The 12,466-nt window shown below is 49.8% G+C and overlaps 2 protein-coding genes across 2 annotated transcripts; one reads left to right on the top strand and one right to left on the bottom strand.

Annotated features, from left to right (window-relative positions):
* Positions 1-4,338: 4,338 nt before the first annotated feature.
* Positions 4,339-7,026, bottom strand: LOC101760776 (squamosa promoter-binding-like protein 7). The gene is made up of 3 exons (XM_004978110.2): positions 6,351-7,026; positions 6,134-6,261; positions 4,339-5,035 (listed from the first exon to the last, which is right to left on the bottom strand). Exons 1-3 carry the CDS (start codon positions 6,860-6,862, stop codon positions 4,470-4,472), a joined length of 1,206 nt encoding a protein of 401 aa, XP_004978167.1. The 5' UTR covers positions 6,863-7,026; the 3' UTR covers positions 4,339-4,469.
* Positions 7,027-8,699: 1,673 nt separating this feature from the next.
* LOC101765748 (uncharacterized protein At1g04910) lies at positions 8,700-12,418 on the top strand. The gene is made up of 9 exons (XM_004976384.3): positions 8,700-9,083; positions 9,454-9,541; positions 9,639-9,715; positions 9,792-9,880; positions 9,970-10,159; positions 10,592-10,773; positions 10,889-10,991; positions 11,220-11,548; positions 11,793-12,418. The coding sequence occupies exons 1-9, from the start codon at positions 8,871-8,873 to the stop codon at positions 12,022-12,024; spliced, it is 1,503 nt and encodes a 500-aa protein (XP_004976441.1). The 5' UTR covers positions 8,700-8,870; the 3' UTR covers positions 12,025-12,418.
* The last annotated feature ends 48 nt before the right edge of the window (positions 12,419-12,466 follow it).

Raw genomic sequence — 12,466 nt, 5'->3', positions numbered from 1 at the left:
CGCGAGAGATCTATTAAGCCTAATTAATCCATCATTAGCGAATGATTATTGTAGCACCACATTGTCAAATTATGGACTAATTAGGCTTAATAGATTCGTCTCGCGATTTAGCCTAGGGGTTGTGCAATTAGTTTTTTAATTAACCAATGTTTAATACTCCTAAGTGGTGTCCAAACATCCGATGTGACAGGGGCTAAATTTTAGCCCCTGTGTGCCAAACAGCCCCTTAATCGATGGTGTGTGTGAATGCATGCACGGAGGTGATGTGTCCTTGCAAACTTAAGTGGCACGCTCACATGCATGCTCATTCAATGTGGTCTGGTCACTGGGGGTTAAGTTTCTCTTGCAGTGCTCCCGGCCGATCGTTCATGCCTTGTTCTTTCTTCCCCTGGTCTCTCTGCCACTGCCCATGCATATAGCTAGCACCATATGTAGCTGGCTAGATAGGTGCATTACTTGCTCGTATAGTACATGGCTTGGTCAGTAGTGTGACCAGTGCAGTGAGTATTGATTGTGAGTTGTAACACCCCGTCCTCCAAACCCTGCACCGTCCAACCCTTCTAAGAGGTGGGCACACGTACACATAATACCCCATTTTTATTTTCGTTTTCGCTTCGTGCAAAAGGGTTAACCCGAAGGTGTTATGACTGTTGGAGAAAGTCTTATAAGTTGGTTCCACACTTGCTCAACTAGCAATGTGGTACTAAACATACGCACCTGAATTCATGAGCCACTACTGAACCATCCAAAATTTGGGTCGATGTCACGTGAACAAACTAGTCTCGCACAGCTGTCGTAGGAGCTACATGCGCGCGTGAGCTTAAGTTTGCAGGAATTTTACAGTAGATCTTGGGCTTGAGAAGAATAGCTAGATCGTTCGTTCCACTATTGATCATGATCTGACCAGAGAGTTTGCGTAAAATACATGTTCATTATGTGTGTTGATGTATGTGATCAGTTTTCTGGTTGTTGGTATTAAGTAGTGCAGCATTTGCATTAAGCATTTTATAACAATTAATGGTGGCCATTTTCTGGCATGAGACGTGCTGCTTAAACATTCTACGGATAAGAAGAAAGACGACATCAAGTCATGGTCTCTATTTGGGGCCTTGTGTTCTGCCAGTACTTAAAAGTGCTTTCTGGAAAAGCTAGGATCGTGCTAAGCCAGGTCGATTGGATTGTCTAGCGAGGTAGGTTGCTGTCACATCGCTTATTAGTCACACTACTGTAGTGGTACTTCAATCTGACACAATCATAGAGCACTGCTACTGCCTATTAGTAGATCGACCTCTTCTAACTACAAGTTCTTTAAGCTTAAGTCGCGTGCTAACTTCTGATGATGAGCCCAGAGTTAGCATGTTAAGCTTAGTACTACGGGCTATATAAGCGTGGCTTCCGCTCCTGTGAGCCCTACCGGGAAAAAAAAAGAAAAATCTCTTATCCTGATCCGTTTTTAGCTGTGTCGATTGTGTCATCCACTCATATTGCCTCTACTAGTAGAATATCTTAAGGATTTTGATGCTATTTCACTTCATTATCTGATTGTCATATTATTGTGCTCACGTATTAGCATAATACCTGCTCTTTTGGATCTATTAAGTTAGTTTTCCTACAAGAATGTGCGGTACTTCATCTGTTCCAAATTACAGTTCAGTTTAGTTTTACTTGTGTTAAGTCAATTTTCTCTATGACCAAATATATATAGAAAAATACATCAACATCTACGACATCGGATTTGTTTTATTTAATGCACGGTGAAATATGTCTTGATAGAACATTTATTTGATATTAGAGATAGATGTTGATTCTTTTTCCCATAAAAACTTGATCAAAGTTACAGAAATTTGACTTAAGACAAAATTAAAGTGAAATATAATTTGGAATGGAGGGAGTAATACGGAGAAAATCATGCCATTATTGTGCCCTCTTTTGGATAATCTGATTCTGGTATGGATCTGAACTCGAATATTGAGATTCCATCACATCAGTTTTAGAGTGTTTCTGTATATCTACCCCAAAACAGAGGCTAAGACATACTTCCATTTCCACTTACCCTAAATATAGATCGTTTTAGGATTCCATTAGCAAAATAAATCAACTTTGACCACCAATATGTAAAGGATTTTGGATAGATTGGTAATGCAAGATTGATGTTAGTAGATTCGTCATGAAATGTACTTCCATAACATACAATCCTTCTCATTTCAATTATTATATTTTCTGCAAAAGTTATTGGTTAAAGTTTTTACCTTATAGATTGTATATCGATGTTATAAATGACTTGTATTTGTGATTGGAGATAATGCACTATTGCGCCTCCCTCTTTCTTTTTTCATATTATTGTCATCTCCCTTCACCTTTGGTGTCCATGTCCTGAACAACATAGGCCTGGTTTGCATCAAATCCTAGCCCAGTCCACGTCGGTGGGCTGCGGTCCATGCACACAAATGCCATTTGAATTTTACACTGCTAACCATTTACCAACATTATTAATTTGTTTCCATGCTACATTTGAATCGTCCATACCCGCAATAGATTTTTAGATGCTTCGCAAACACTTGTTTAGTTTTTTTTTTTGAAAGTAACACTTGTTTAGTTGGTCACCTTTGAACCAAAGACGACATAAATAGATAGATATAACTCTGAACGCATGGTACATTTGTACAGTATAATGATAACATGCGAGGTTAAGCATATGATCTGTGAAAGGAAGCGTACAAGAGACGAGATAGAGACGAGACGCTGCGCATCGTCAACCTATCATATATGGCTGACCTGACGTTTGTTTGATTTAATTTCCCACAAAATGAGAGATCAAACGAAATCGATGACGTGCTGCTGTTTATCTCTCTTCTAGAAACTGGCGGAATGGATCGATACGAATGTCAGATCCATAGGTTCTGTTCGAGGCTCCGCCAACTGTCATGGAGAAACTTGGGATGTTTGAATACGGGGTGCTAAATTTTAGTATGGTCGTATCAGATATTCGGATGCTAATTAGGAGAATTAAATATGAGTTAATTACAAAATTAATTGTACAGATGGAGTCTAATTCACGAGACGAATCTATTAAAGCTAATTAATCCATCATTAGCAAATGGTTACTGTAGCACCACATTGTCAAATCATGGACTAATTAGACTTAATAGATCCGTCTCACGAATTAGACTCCATCTGTGCAATTAGGTTTGAAATTAGACTATATTTAATACTCTTAATTAGTATCAAACATCCGATGTGACGGGTAGTTTAACAGGGTATCCAAACACCCCCGAACATCGCTTGGACGCGCGAAAGATGCATATCCAGTTACTGTTCCGGGTCATCGCTCATCAGCCACCATGGGCAGCCCACTTGAAGACTTAGGGGGTGTTTCCTAAAGTTTAGTACCCGTCACATCGAATGTTTGGATACTAATTAGGAGTACTAAACATAGACTGTTTACAAAACCCATTGCACAGATGGAGTCTAATTCGCGAGACGAATCTATTAAGCATAATTAGTCCATGATGTGACAATGTGCTGCTACATTAAACATGTGCTAATCATGGATTAATTAGACTCAATAGATTCATCTCGCGAATTAGTATAGGGGTTCTGCAATTAGTTTTATAATTAGCTCATGTTTAATCCTTCTAATTAGCATCCGAATATCCGATATGATACTCCTATTTGACTACACTACACATGCTGTTCAGTGCTCTCTGTTCTCTGCCATGCTACGGCGCGATGAAGTCATGTGAGCGATCGACTTCCTGAATCCCTCCCTGGTCGATGCCTACGCTACGCATCCCAGATCCCAGTTACGCAGTTACAGACATAACATCAGACTTCAGACAGCTTTCAGTTTCGCCATAACTGGCATGACCAACCAACTTTCCGACCAAGTAGCAGTAACGTTCAGTTCTTCAGAGCGCCCCAGAATGAAGCGCCATTACCACTAGCTGAAGTACGTCGGATTGCACGTCCCATGGGGAACATGGAGCCCAGCCACGGCTCACCGCCATGAAGTCCCTCGGTTCATGTTCTGTGCTGGCTCCCCTTTCTTCTCTGCCATGCCACGGCGCGACAGAATCGTGCGAGGCTGTGAGCGACACCTATATCCTGATCGATGGCTGCGCGTCCCAGATCGGCGAACCGTGTAGATCTTGGTTCTCGCAGTCAATTATTCAGGTTTTCCCCCTCCCTGGCCCCAGGCTCAAGGAGACCCAACTAGCCAAGGTGCGGCATCATTTCGTCGCTCGCGGTGACTAGGAAAAGGAAAAGAACAGTTCTTCAGAGAGCCTTGTCAGTGAAACGCCACTAGTTCCCTAGCACAAAGCTGAAGTACATTGGGTTGCACGTCCCTTGGGGAACATGGAGCCACGCACGCCGACCGCCCCGCACCACCTGCCACTACACGACGAGACGCGATCACCTCAAGCTGATTGCACGGACGCGCGCGCGTGCATGTCGGCCGGCGGGGACGGTCACAGCGCGCGGGCTCCACCTCCACCACCCGCGGGCGCCCACGCGTCCGAGCTGCAGCCGGCCGCGTCGCCGTCCTTGGCCCTGGGAGGCCTCGCGGCCGCCGCCCGCTCCGGCACGGGCCGGAACGGTGGCGCGCCAGCGGAGGCCACTGTAGTGGCTGCTGCTGCCGTCTGCATGAGGTCCAGCGTCGTGTGCCCCGAGCTGGCCGCTGCCTCGTGGTAGTACCGGCCGCCGCCGCCAGCGCCAGCGCCGTCGTGGGGGTGGTGCCAGCCGGCCGCCTGCTCGGCGGGAGTCAGGGCGCGGCCCACCGACGACGACGGAGGGGCGAGATGCCGGCCGGGCGCCGGGCGGTCGGAGGAGGAGAAGAACTGCCACGCGAGGAGCGCGGCGCGGTTCTCGGCGATGAGCTCGTCGAGCGCGGCGCTGGAGCGGGCGGAGATGTCGGGCGCCGCCGGGACCAGCCAGGGGGCGCCTCTGGCCGATGACAGAAGAGAGAGAGCACCAGCCGGGGACGCCGGGAGGCCGCACGGCGGCGGCAGGAAGCCGTGCCCGAACGGCGCCATTCCTGCAGCATATGCATGTACAGTAGCGCGTCAGCACATGTGTTTGCCAGTGAGTGCGAGGCCGTCGATTTTGGCGCCCGGCCGTGGTAACATGACAGTAACCTTGCAAGTACTTTGGCGAAATAAAACATGGCACGGTGCCGTGTTTCCCTGCAGGAAGCAGTGAAGCACTACTTGCTTGTAATGAATACGCACACAGTTAGGACTTACGCAACTATACAAAAATCTTATTTTACTGTCACAAAATTCAGAGCTGAAGACGCATGCAGGTACCAATTTCCCAACAGTATATTCGTGAGAAAAATCGATTGCGATCGAGAAGAGTCAGCACAAGCGCTGCTGCAGCAGTAGAGTACGTCGTACGCGTACGCTCAGTCCTGGATTCCGTTCGTACTAGCACTAGCAGTACACACTACAGTAGATACCTAGGCGTAACACGAAGTCCGGCGTAACTTAACTCTTCGTAACCGTATATAGCCGTACCACGTAGCAGTACACCGTTGAACCATCGCGCCAAACACGCCCTGTACGTACAGTACACGTATAAACATGCGCCCCACTGTTCTTCCTGGGCATGGGCCCATGGCCGATGCCAACAAGACCACTCGACCAGACGTTCTCCTGTTAGGTGATGATAGCACGGTCGGCTCGGCCTAGCCAGGCAGCCGCAGCCACTCACCGGACACAACTGCACCAGGACACCAGTCTAAGCACCGCAGCAGGCAGGTGCACGTCAAAATCCGTGCGCTAGCGAGCTTTGGCACGTCGCGCATCCCGAGGACGAATAGCGCCTTTCGTGCGTGTCAGCAGCAGCTCATCTCTCTCTCTCTCTCTCTCTCTTCCTCCATGTCTCCCGGCATCAAACCACCAAACCCTCCCAAGTTATTTTTTCTATGACTAGTTCACGCACTACTGTAGCTACTGCGGATATGCATCGCGCGCGTGGTCTTACTACTGTCGGTGCCCTGCGACACTTAATTTCCACGTCCAGGACACAGGCATTGCTGCATTTGGAGTGTACTCGCGCGGTCGCGCCTACTCGGGGCCTCGGGGGCTAGGAAGGAAAGGACACATGGCGGGCGACGGATCGGACGACGTACCGTGTGGGTGCGCGGCGCTCCTGGCCATGGCCTCGCTGGCGTTGCTCTTCCGCCGCCGCTCGTTGTGCCCGGCCAGCCGCCGCCGGCAGCTCCGCTTCGCGTCGTCGAACTCCGAGATCGCGTGGAACCTGCGCGTGCGTTACGTATCAGAGAATCAAAGTTGCTATACTACCATGTGTATAGGCGTATAGCCATGCAGGGTATATAATGTACGGACCGGCTGCACTGCTGGCAGAAGCGCTGCTCGGCGCCGAGCACGACGACCCGGGGCGCCTTGGAGTGCGCCTCGCACACCTTGTGCCGCCGGTGGTACTCCTTCGCGCCCGCAAGCTCCATGTGGCACCCCTCCACCTGGCACCTCGCCACGGCCGCCGCGCCCGAGGCCCCCGCCGCCGCCTGCTTCTCCTTCCTCCTGCCCTCAGCCGCCGCCGCCCCGCTCGCGCCACCGGCGCCGGCGGCGGAGCCGTTGCCGTGGACCAGCCCCGCACCGCCCTGCAGCGACACTTGGCTGCCCCCGGCCGCCCCGGCCCAGCAGCACGGCCGCTTCCCCAGCTTGAGGCAGGTCAGCTCCTGCTGGTGGTAGTGGCTGGTGGCCCCGCCGCTCGGGCGCGGCACGAAGGGCGGCTGCGGCGGGTAGGGCGAGGCGGCGGGCGCCCAGTGCACGCCGAGATCCCAGGGCGGCGCCGCGCTCCCGCTCCCACTGCCGCCTCCGCCGCCGTTCCCTTCCATCGCTACTACGCCACGTCCCTGCCGGCGTCTATAACGGTGTGGACGAGGTAAAGTGGAGGAGCTACGACGGCGGCGCGGCGGCGGCTGCTGCTGCTGCTGCAAGTACAGCCGGTAGGTTAGCCGCACTGGCGTGGCACCCCATATAAAGCAACTGGGCAGCGAGGCGAGCCTCCCGGGGAGAAGCAGGCAGGCAGGCAGGCCACTGGTGAGTGGTGGTGATTCGGGAGAGGTGGCGTGGGGGATGGGAAGCGAGCCGCGCCGTACTGACATGTGGGATCTCCCGTCAGGGACCGAGGCAGCTAGCCGTGCAGGCGCTGCGGGGCCACGAGCCGGGCTCCTGACCGCGGGGCCGCGGCCACATGGAGGGGTGTCATTGATGAGTTCAATCCGAGGCGGGCCCCGCCGGGCTGCTGTGCGTGGCATCACTGCCACGCCCATTAAAGGCTGCGCGCAGTGTGACTATACGCCCCGCTCCTTCCCTCACCTGGAAAGAAGCGGTTGCCATATGTACTGGTCAATGACCACAGGAGCCAACGTAGTGGGTCCCACTTGTCATTGACTTCTATCTAACTAGGTAACGGTTAGAAAAGAAGCGGCTCTGCCACTTGCGCGAAAAATCCCATATCCGGGACCGGACGCCACAAAAGAATTTGTGCGCCACGTACCGAATCCACTACAGGAAACACCCACTGCCAAGTGGGGCCAGCGTCCACTGTGCCCCACCTGTCAACGTGAGCCTCGCACAGCGACCGCGCAGACCGAGGAGCGGTGGGGAAAAGCCTGGCGCCGGGGGGCAGGCCGGGCGTACGCGCACGCAGAGGCAGAGGCAGAGGCAGGCCGGCCGGCCGGCGGGGCCCGTACGGCGGCCCGGTCCAGTGGTCAGTGTCAGGTACAGCGCAGGCCACGGCCGGATTGGCTGGGGAACGGGGGGTATGTCTGCGCTTTGGGGGAAATCGCATCCCCGTGTTGGGCGTTGGGGGAGAGAGATACACGTACGGGGTACGGCTCGGGTACCCCTATTTCGGCCGCTTCCTGCCCACCAATTCCCTTCATGCAGCTGTACGTCGCCGTGCTTGGCAAGCCGTGCTCGTATCCCTGTAGGCCTGTACTGTACTGCCACCGGCATGCATGCAGCGCTCGGCTCGTTTTCAATTCCCCGCTGACAGCAGCGCGTGAGGGACGGTGCGCCGGCTGGATGATTGCCGCTGTCGTGGGCTTTGGGGTGGTCGTCTACTCGTCTGCTAGGTTTGTTTAGCGTGAGCCCTGCCTGCCTGGGCCTCTGCCGGGTTGGTTTGGCCGGCCGCGGCCGGCCGCCCTGGTGGTGGTGCCGCAGCTAGGTGCTCGCAGTCGCAGTGCCTCGACCTCCTCGAGCCCCCCTCTGGTCCCGCTGGTAGTTGTTATGGCCGCCAGCCGTGGCAGGGGGTCACGAGTCACGTGGACTACTGGACGCCGTCGATGATCGGAACAGTGGCTCGCTGTCCTCCGGCCCGGCGAGGGTACGGCCGCTCCGTACTGCGTTGCCACTTGCAGAGGTACTGCTGGGAAACTGTAGACAACGTGGAAACTGCTCTCGCAAGGACTGTCGGCAGAAACGAACTTGAACCAGCGTCTAGTCGACGACCATCGCACGCGCCGGGCCGCGGTCGGTCTCATTCGTGTGCCAGGTAATGCGGCCTGTTCGTTGGTCGTGGTGTCCGTGTGGACCAAATTCAGGTGTCGAACAAGGAGGAGGCCCATGCAATGTGGACCGACTGATTGACGGCCCATGAATGAAACTCAGCCCACCTGCGGCTCGTGGCACAGTCACCACACTCCACTCCGCCCGGACCGCGGTCCTGTTCACACGCTTGACGCTTGCCTCCTCCCGTCACCATGGACGCGCCCTCCGCGGGCTCCCCCTCGATCTAGCGCTGCGGGCACGCACGCCGGCGGCGGCGACCCTCAACGGAGCCTTGGCGCTGGGTTCCCAAAGTTAGTGGGCTAGGGGCACGGGCTGGAGCAGCGCGCCATGGGGAGGAAGCCTGACGCGGTAGCCAAGCCGCACTTCTCCGGCAGCGTCGGCGCCGGCGCCTCCTCGCCGAGGGCGGCACGGAAGGCGCCGCCTTCTCCGGTGTTCCTGGGAACCGCGCTGTTCGTCCTAGGGTTTGTGTCCCTGTTCACGGGACACGTGGTCACCGACGCTGATTGGTCGCGGATCCGGAGCCGGTGGCGATCCAAGCAGGTAATTTGTCGGAGACTTGACCGTTCTACAGTCTAATTACATGGAATTTCGTATTGCATGGCCTCTCGTGTATGATAGCCGCCTGATAGAGGTGAAAGTAAAGCTTTGTTTTTGGCCTCTGGACGGCTACACCCGTCACATCGTTGGCAACAATTTGAGGAAAGTGAGTGATGACAGTTTTATATTTTTCTAGTAATGAAAGGTTCACTTTCAACAGAATTTAATTCTAATTTTTGGATGGCTGAAGTGTTGCTAGCTACCATATTTCGCAAATCCAACCATTACTGTTTTCAAGACTTTGTAATCTGCGTGTTAGCTATGTCTATATTCCTGATTGCCAATTGATTATTTACAACCCTGAAATGTGCAGATTAGGATATATGAACCTATAGATATTTGGAAATCGAGGTATTCCAGCATCTACTACGGATGCAGTGGGAGAAGCGTGAATTTCAGATGTTAGTTTGTATAATCTGTCACATCCTCTTTATGAACTAAAAGTGTGGAAAAATGGGAATTTTTTTAACAAAGTGATTTCCCATGTTCATCTTTCAGCTGCTGTGCCAGAGAACAGTTCCACTGGTTACTTGTTGATTGCTACCAGTGGGGGGCTGAATCAGCAGCGTATAGGGGTAAGATTGTCTTCTAACTTCTGGTTGCTTTGTTTATACCATCCCTTGTGTTACCTTTATGAACTTCAGTTTGCAGATAACAGATGCTGTTGTGGTTGCCTGGATTTTGAATGCCACACTCGTTGTACCTGAGTTAGACCATCACTCATTCTGGAAGGATGATAGGTGAGTCAAGAACTAGATCACAGGACGTTTTTTAAAGTTCAGTGCTCCTAACAAAACAACTTGATTGAAATTGTATATGCTGTATGCAGTGACTTCTCTGACATTTTTGACGTGGACTGGTTCATTTCCTACCTATCAAAAGATGTAACAATTGTTAAAAGGATCCCTTATGAAGTGATGTTGTCAATGGATAAACTACCGTGGACCATGCGAGCGCCTAGGAAATCAGTGCCTGAGTTTTACATTGATGAAGTTTTGCCAATACTCATGCGAAGGCGAGTAAGTAACATAACAAATCAGCGTAATAATCTGGAACTTGTGTTGCGTATTGCTTTGATATTGATATAGTGCACGCTACTTGTTTTTCCTTCTTAGTTTGTTGTTCTTGTAGTGATATTATCTGCTAGCTAAGCAAATCAATTGTGCCATCTTGGTTACTGTTTTTTTTTCATTTATATATTAAGCCTCATGTTGACTATATCATCTTTTGGATGGCTGTTAAACTTATCAATAAATAATATACAGTAGCTTATCTAGTGCATGGTTGCATTGTCGGTTGGATATTATCATATGCTATAATTTTTTTATGAAGATATTTTTAAAGGTGTATTCATCAGAAATAGATGTCTCGACTGCTAAGTGCTAAGTGACCATAGAGAAATGTAAAGTGGTCATACTTTCCTATTGACTCAACAATTCTAACCTTTGCAGGTTTTGCAATTAACCAAATTTGATTATAGGCTCACTAGTGAGCTCGATGAAGATCTGCAAAAGCTACGTTGCCGAGTAAATTTTCATGCATTAAGATTTACAAATTCCATACGTACTCTGGGTCAGAAACTTGTGCGAAAGCTGAGACTCATGAGCCCACGATATGTCGCAGTTCACTTGAGGTAAACTCCGGTTGTTTATGCTAATTTGATGTTCCTGCTGTGAATAAAATGGAAGTTCTGAGGATCAACCATGGAAGTAGAAATTTCCAAACATCACTTTTGCTTTATTCCTCAGGTTTGAACCTGACATGCTTGCATTTTCTGGCTGCTACTACGGAGGTGGTGAAAAAGAAAGAAAGGAACTGAGTGAAATTAGGAAACGGTGGGATACATTACCTGTAAGACTCTTGAAACTTGGTGAGATTTCCCGATTTTATATTTTCCAAAATACCAGCCTGCCATCTGCATAGATTATTTTCTATTTTAATTCCTTTTGTTTGTTATTGACTGAGGTAATCACCTATTCACCATGCTAAGTGCCAGAGTTGATAACAATCATGGTTTCCTTATCTGTTACCTGATATAAGTTTTGAATGATGAATTGATTTTAGATTGATTCATAACAGGAATTGAGTGCTGAGGATGAGCGCAGCAGGGGGAAATGCCCATTGACTCCTCATGAAGTTGGTTTAATGCTCCGAGCTCTTGGTTTTGGTAACGATACAAACCTGTATGTTGCTTCTGGAGAAATATATGGTGGAGAGGAAACTCTCCGACCTCTTAGGGAACTCTTTCCAAATTTCTACACCAAGGAGATGCTTGCTGGGGATGATTTGAAACTATTCCTTCCTTTTTCGTCACGGCTGGCTGCAATTGACTTCATCGTTTGTGATGAAAGTGATGTCTTCGTTACAAATAATAATGGAAACATGGCCAAGGTTTTAGCTGGCCGAAGGTATGCATCCCTCTCCTTTGTCTGGAATATATTGGTCTGCGATGCAAAAGGTCATGACGCTGAAAGATGCACACTCCAATGTGCATTTGTCTTGTTAGTTGTTTATATATTAGTCTTAATTCTAATGCTATGCAGAATTTATTTATGTTCTGTGGGTTTATATCTTGTGGATAGTTTCGTATGCATGCTTATTCTTTTTTGTTAGATGCTATTTTCTTTCATCAACCCTCCATTACATGTGTAGGCGATACATGGGCCACAAGAGAACTATTCGTCCAAATGCAAAGAAACTCAATGTACTGTTTCAGAGACGGAAACAGATGGGCTGGGATACGTTTTCGCAGAAGGTACAGAAAGTCCAGAGGGGTCTTATGGGAGAACCGGATGATATCAGACCAAAACAGGATGATTTCCATGAATTTCCATCAGCGTGCATCTGCTTAAGAAAACCTGGGAATGTATCAGTTACAACATGAACTGAAAGCTTGACACCACACATGCAGTAGACAACAGGAGGATTCTGCTAGTTGAGCCTGCGATTGATGCACTGGGGAACAGATATATTAACATGGTGGAATTAACAGGACAGGGATGCATTTTGCATACACCAAGAAATAGATGCCTTGGTGCGGTAGAGATGAAAGACGAGCTGCAAGGTAACTGCCACGTGGAGAGTTTCCAACTGGAGATGTGCCACGCCTGTAAATTGTTGTTTATACGTTATTGATTCTTTGAATATGGTGTGCGCCTATAACATGATCTTCTGTCCGAGTAAGACATTGTTTATAAGTTACAATTATCTGCCCATGGGCCATGGCGAATGGACAAGTACAACAACAATGGCTACCCCCACATTTTGTGATTACTGTACTATGTTCCCCTTAGAAGATAACTGCAGTGTGTCCTTGTTACTCGATT

Source organism: Setaria italica, chromosome VII (assembly GCF_000263155.2).
Source record: "Setaria italica strain Yugu1 chromosome VII, Setaria_italica_v2.0, whole genome shotgun sequence".
Lineage (NCBI taxonomy): Eukaryota > Viridiplantae > Streptophyta > Magnoliopsida > Poales > Poaceae > Setaria > Setaria italica.
Note: the sequence above shows the minus strand (reverse complement) of the source record. Positions and strands in the feature narration are given on the sequence as shown.

Coding starts and splice junctions, on each gene's coding strand:
- LOC101760776 (XM_004978110.2), bottom strand. CDS start 6,862: ATGGAAGGGAACGGCGGCGGAGGCGGCAGTGGGAGCGGGAGCGCGGCG. Junction 6,262..6,350: donor TTCTGCCAGCAGTGCAGCCG/GTCCGTACATTA, acceptor ACGCACGCGCAG/GTTCCACGCGATCTCGGAGT. Junction 5,036..6,133: donor GAGCGCCGCGCACCCACACG/GTACGTCGTCCG, acceptor CATATGCTGCAG/GAATGGCGCCGTTCGGGCAC.
- LOC101765748 (XM_004976384.3), top strand. CDS start 8,871: ATGGGGAGGAAGCCTGACGCGGTAGCCAAGCCGCACTTCTCCGGCAGC. Junction 9,881..9,969: donor TCATTCTGGAAGGATGATAG/GTGAGTCAAGAA, acceptor TGCTGTATGCAG/TGACTTCTCTGACATTTTTG. Junction 10,774..10,888: donor TATGTCGCAGTTCACTTGAG/GTAAACTCCGGT, acceptor TTTATTCCTCAG/GTTTGAACCTGACATGCTTG.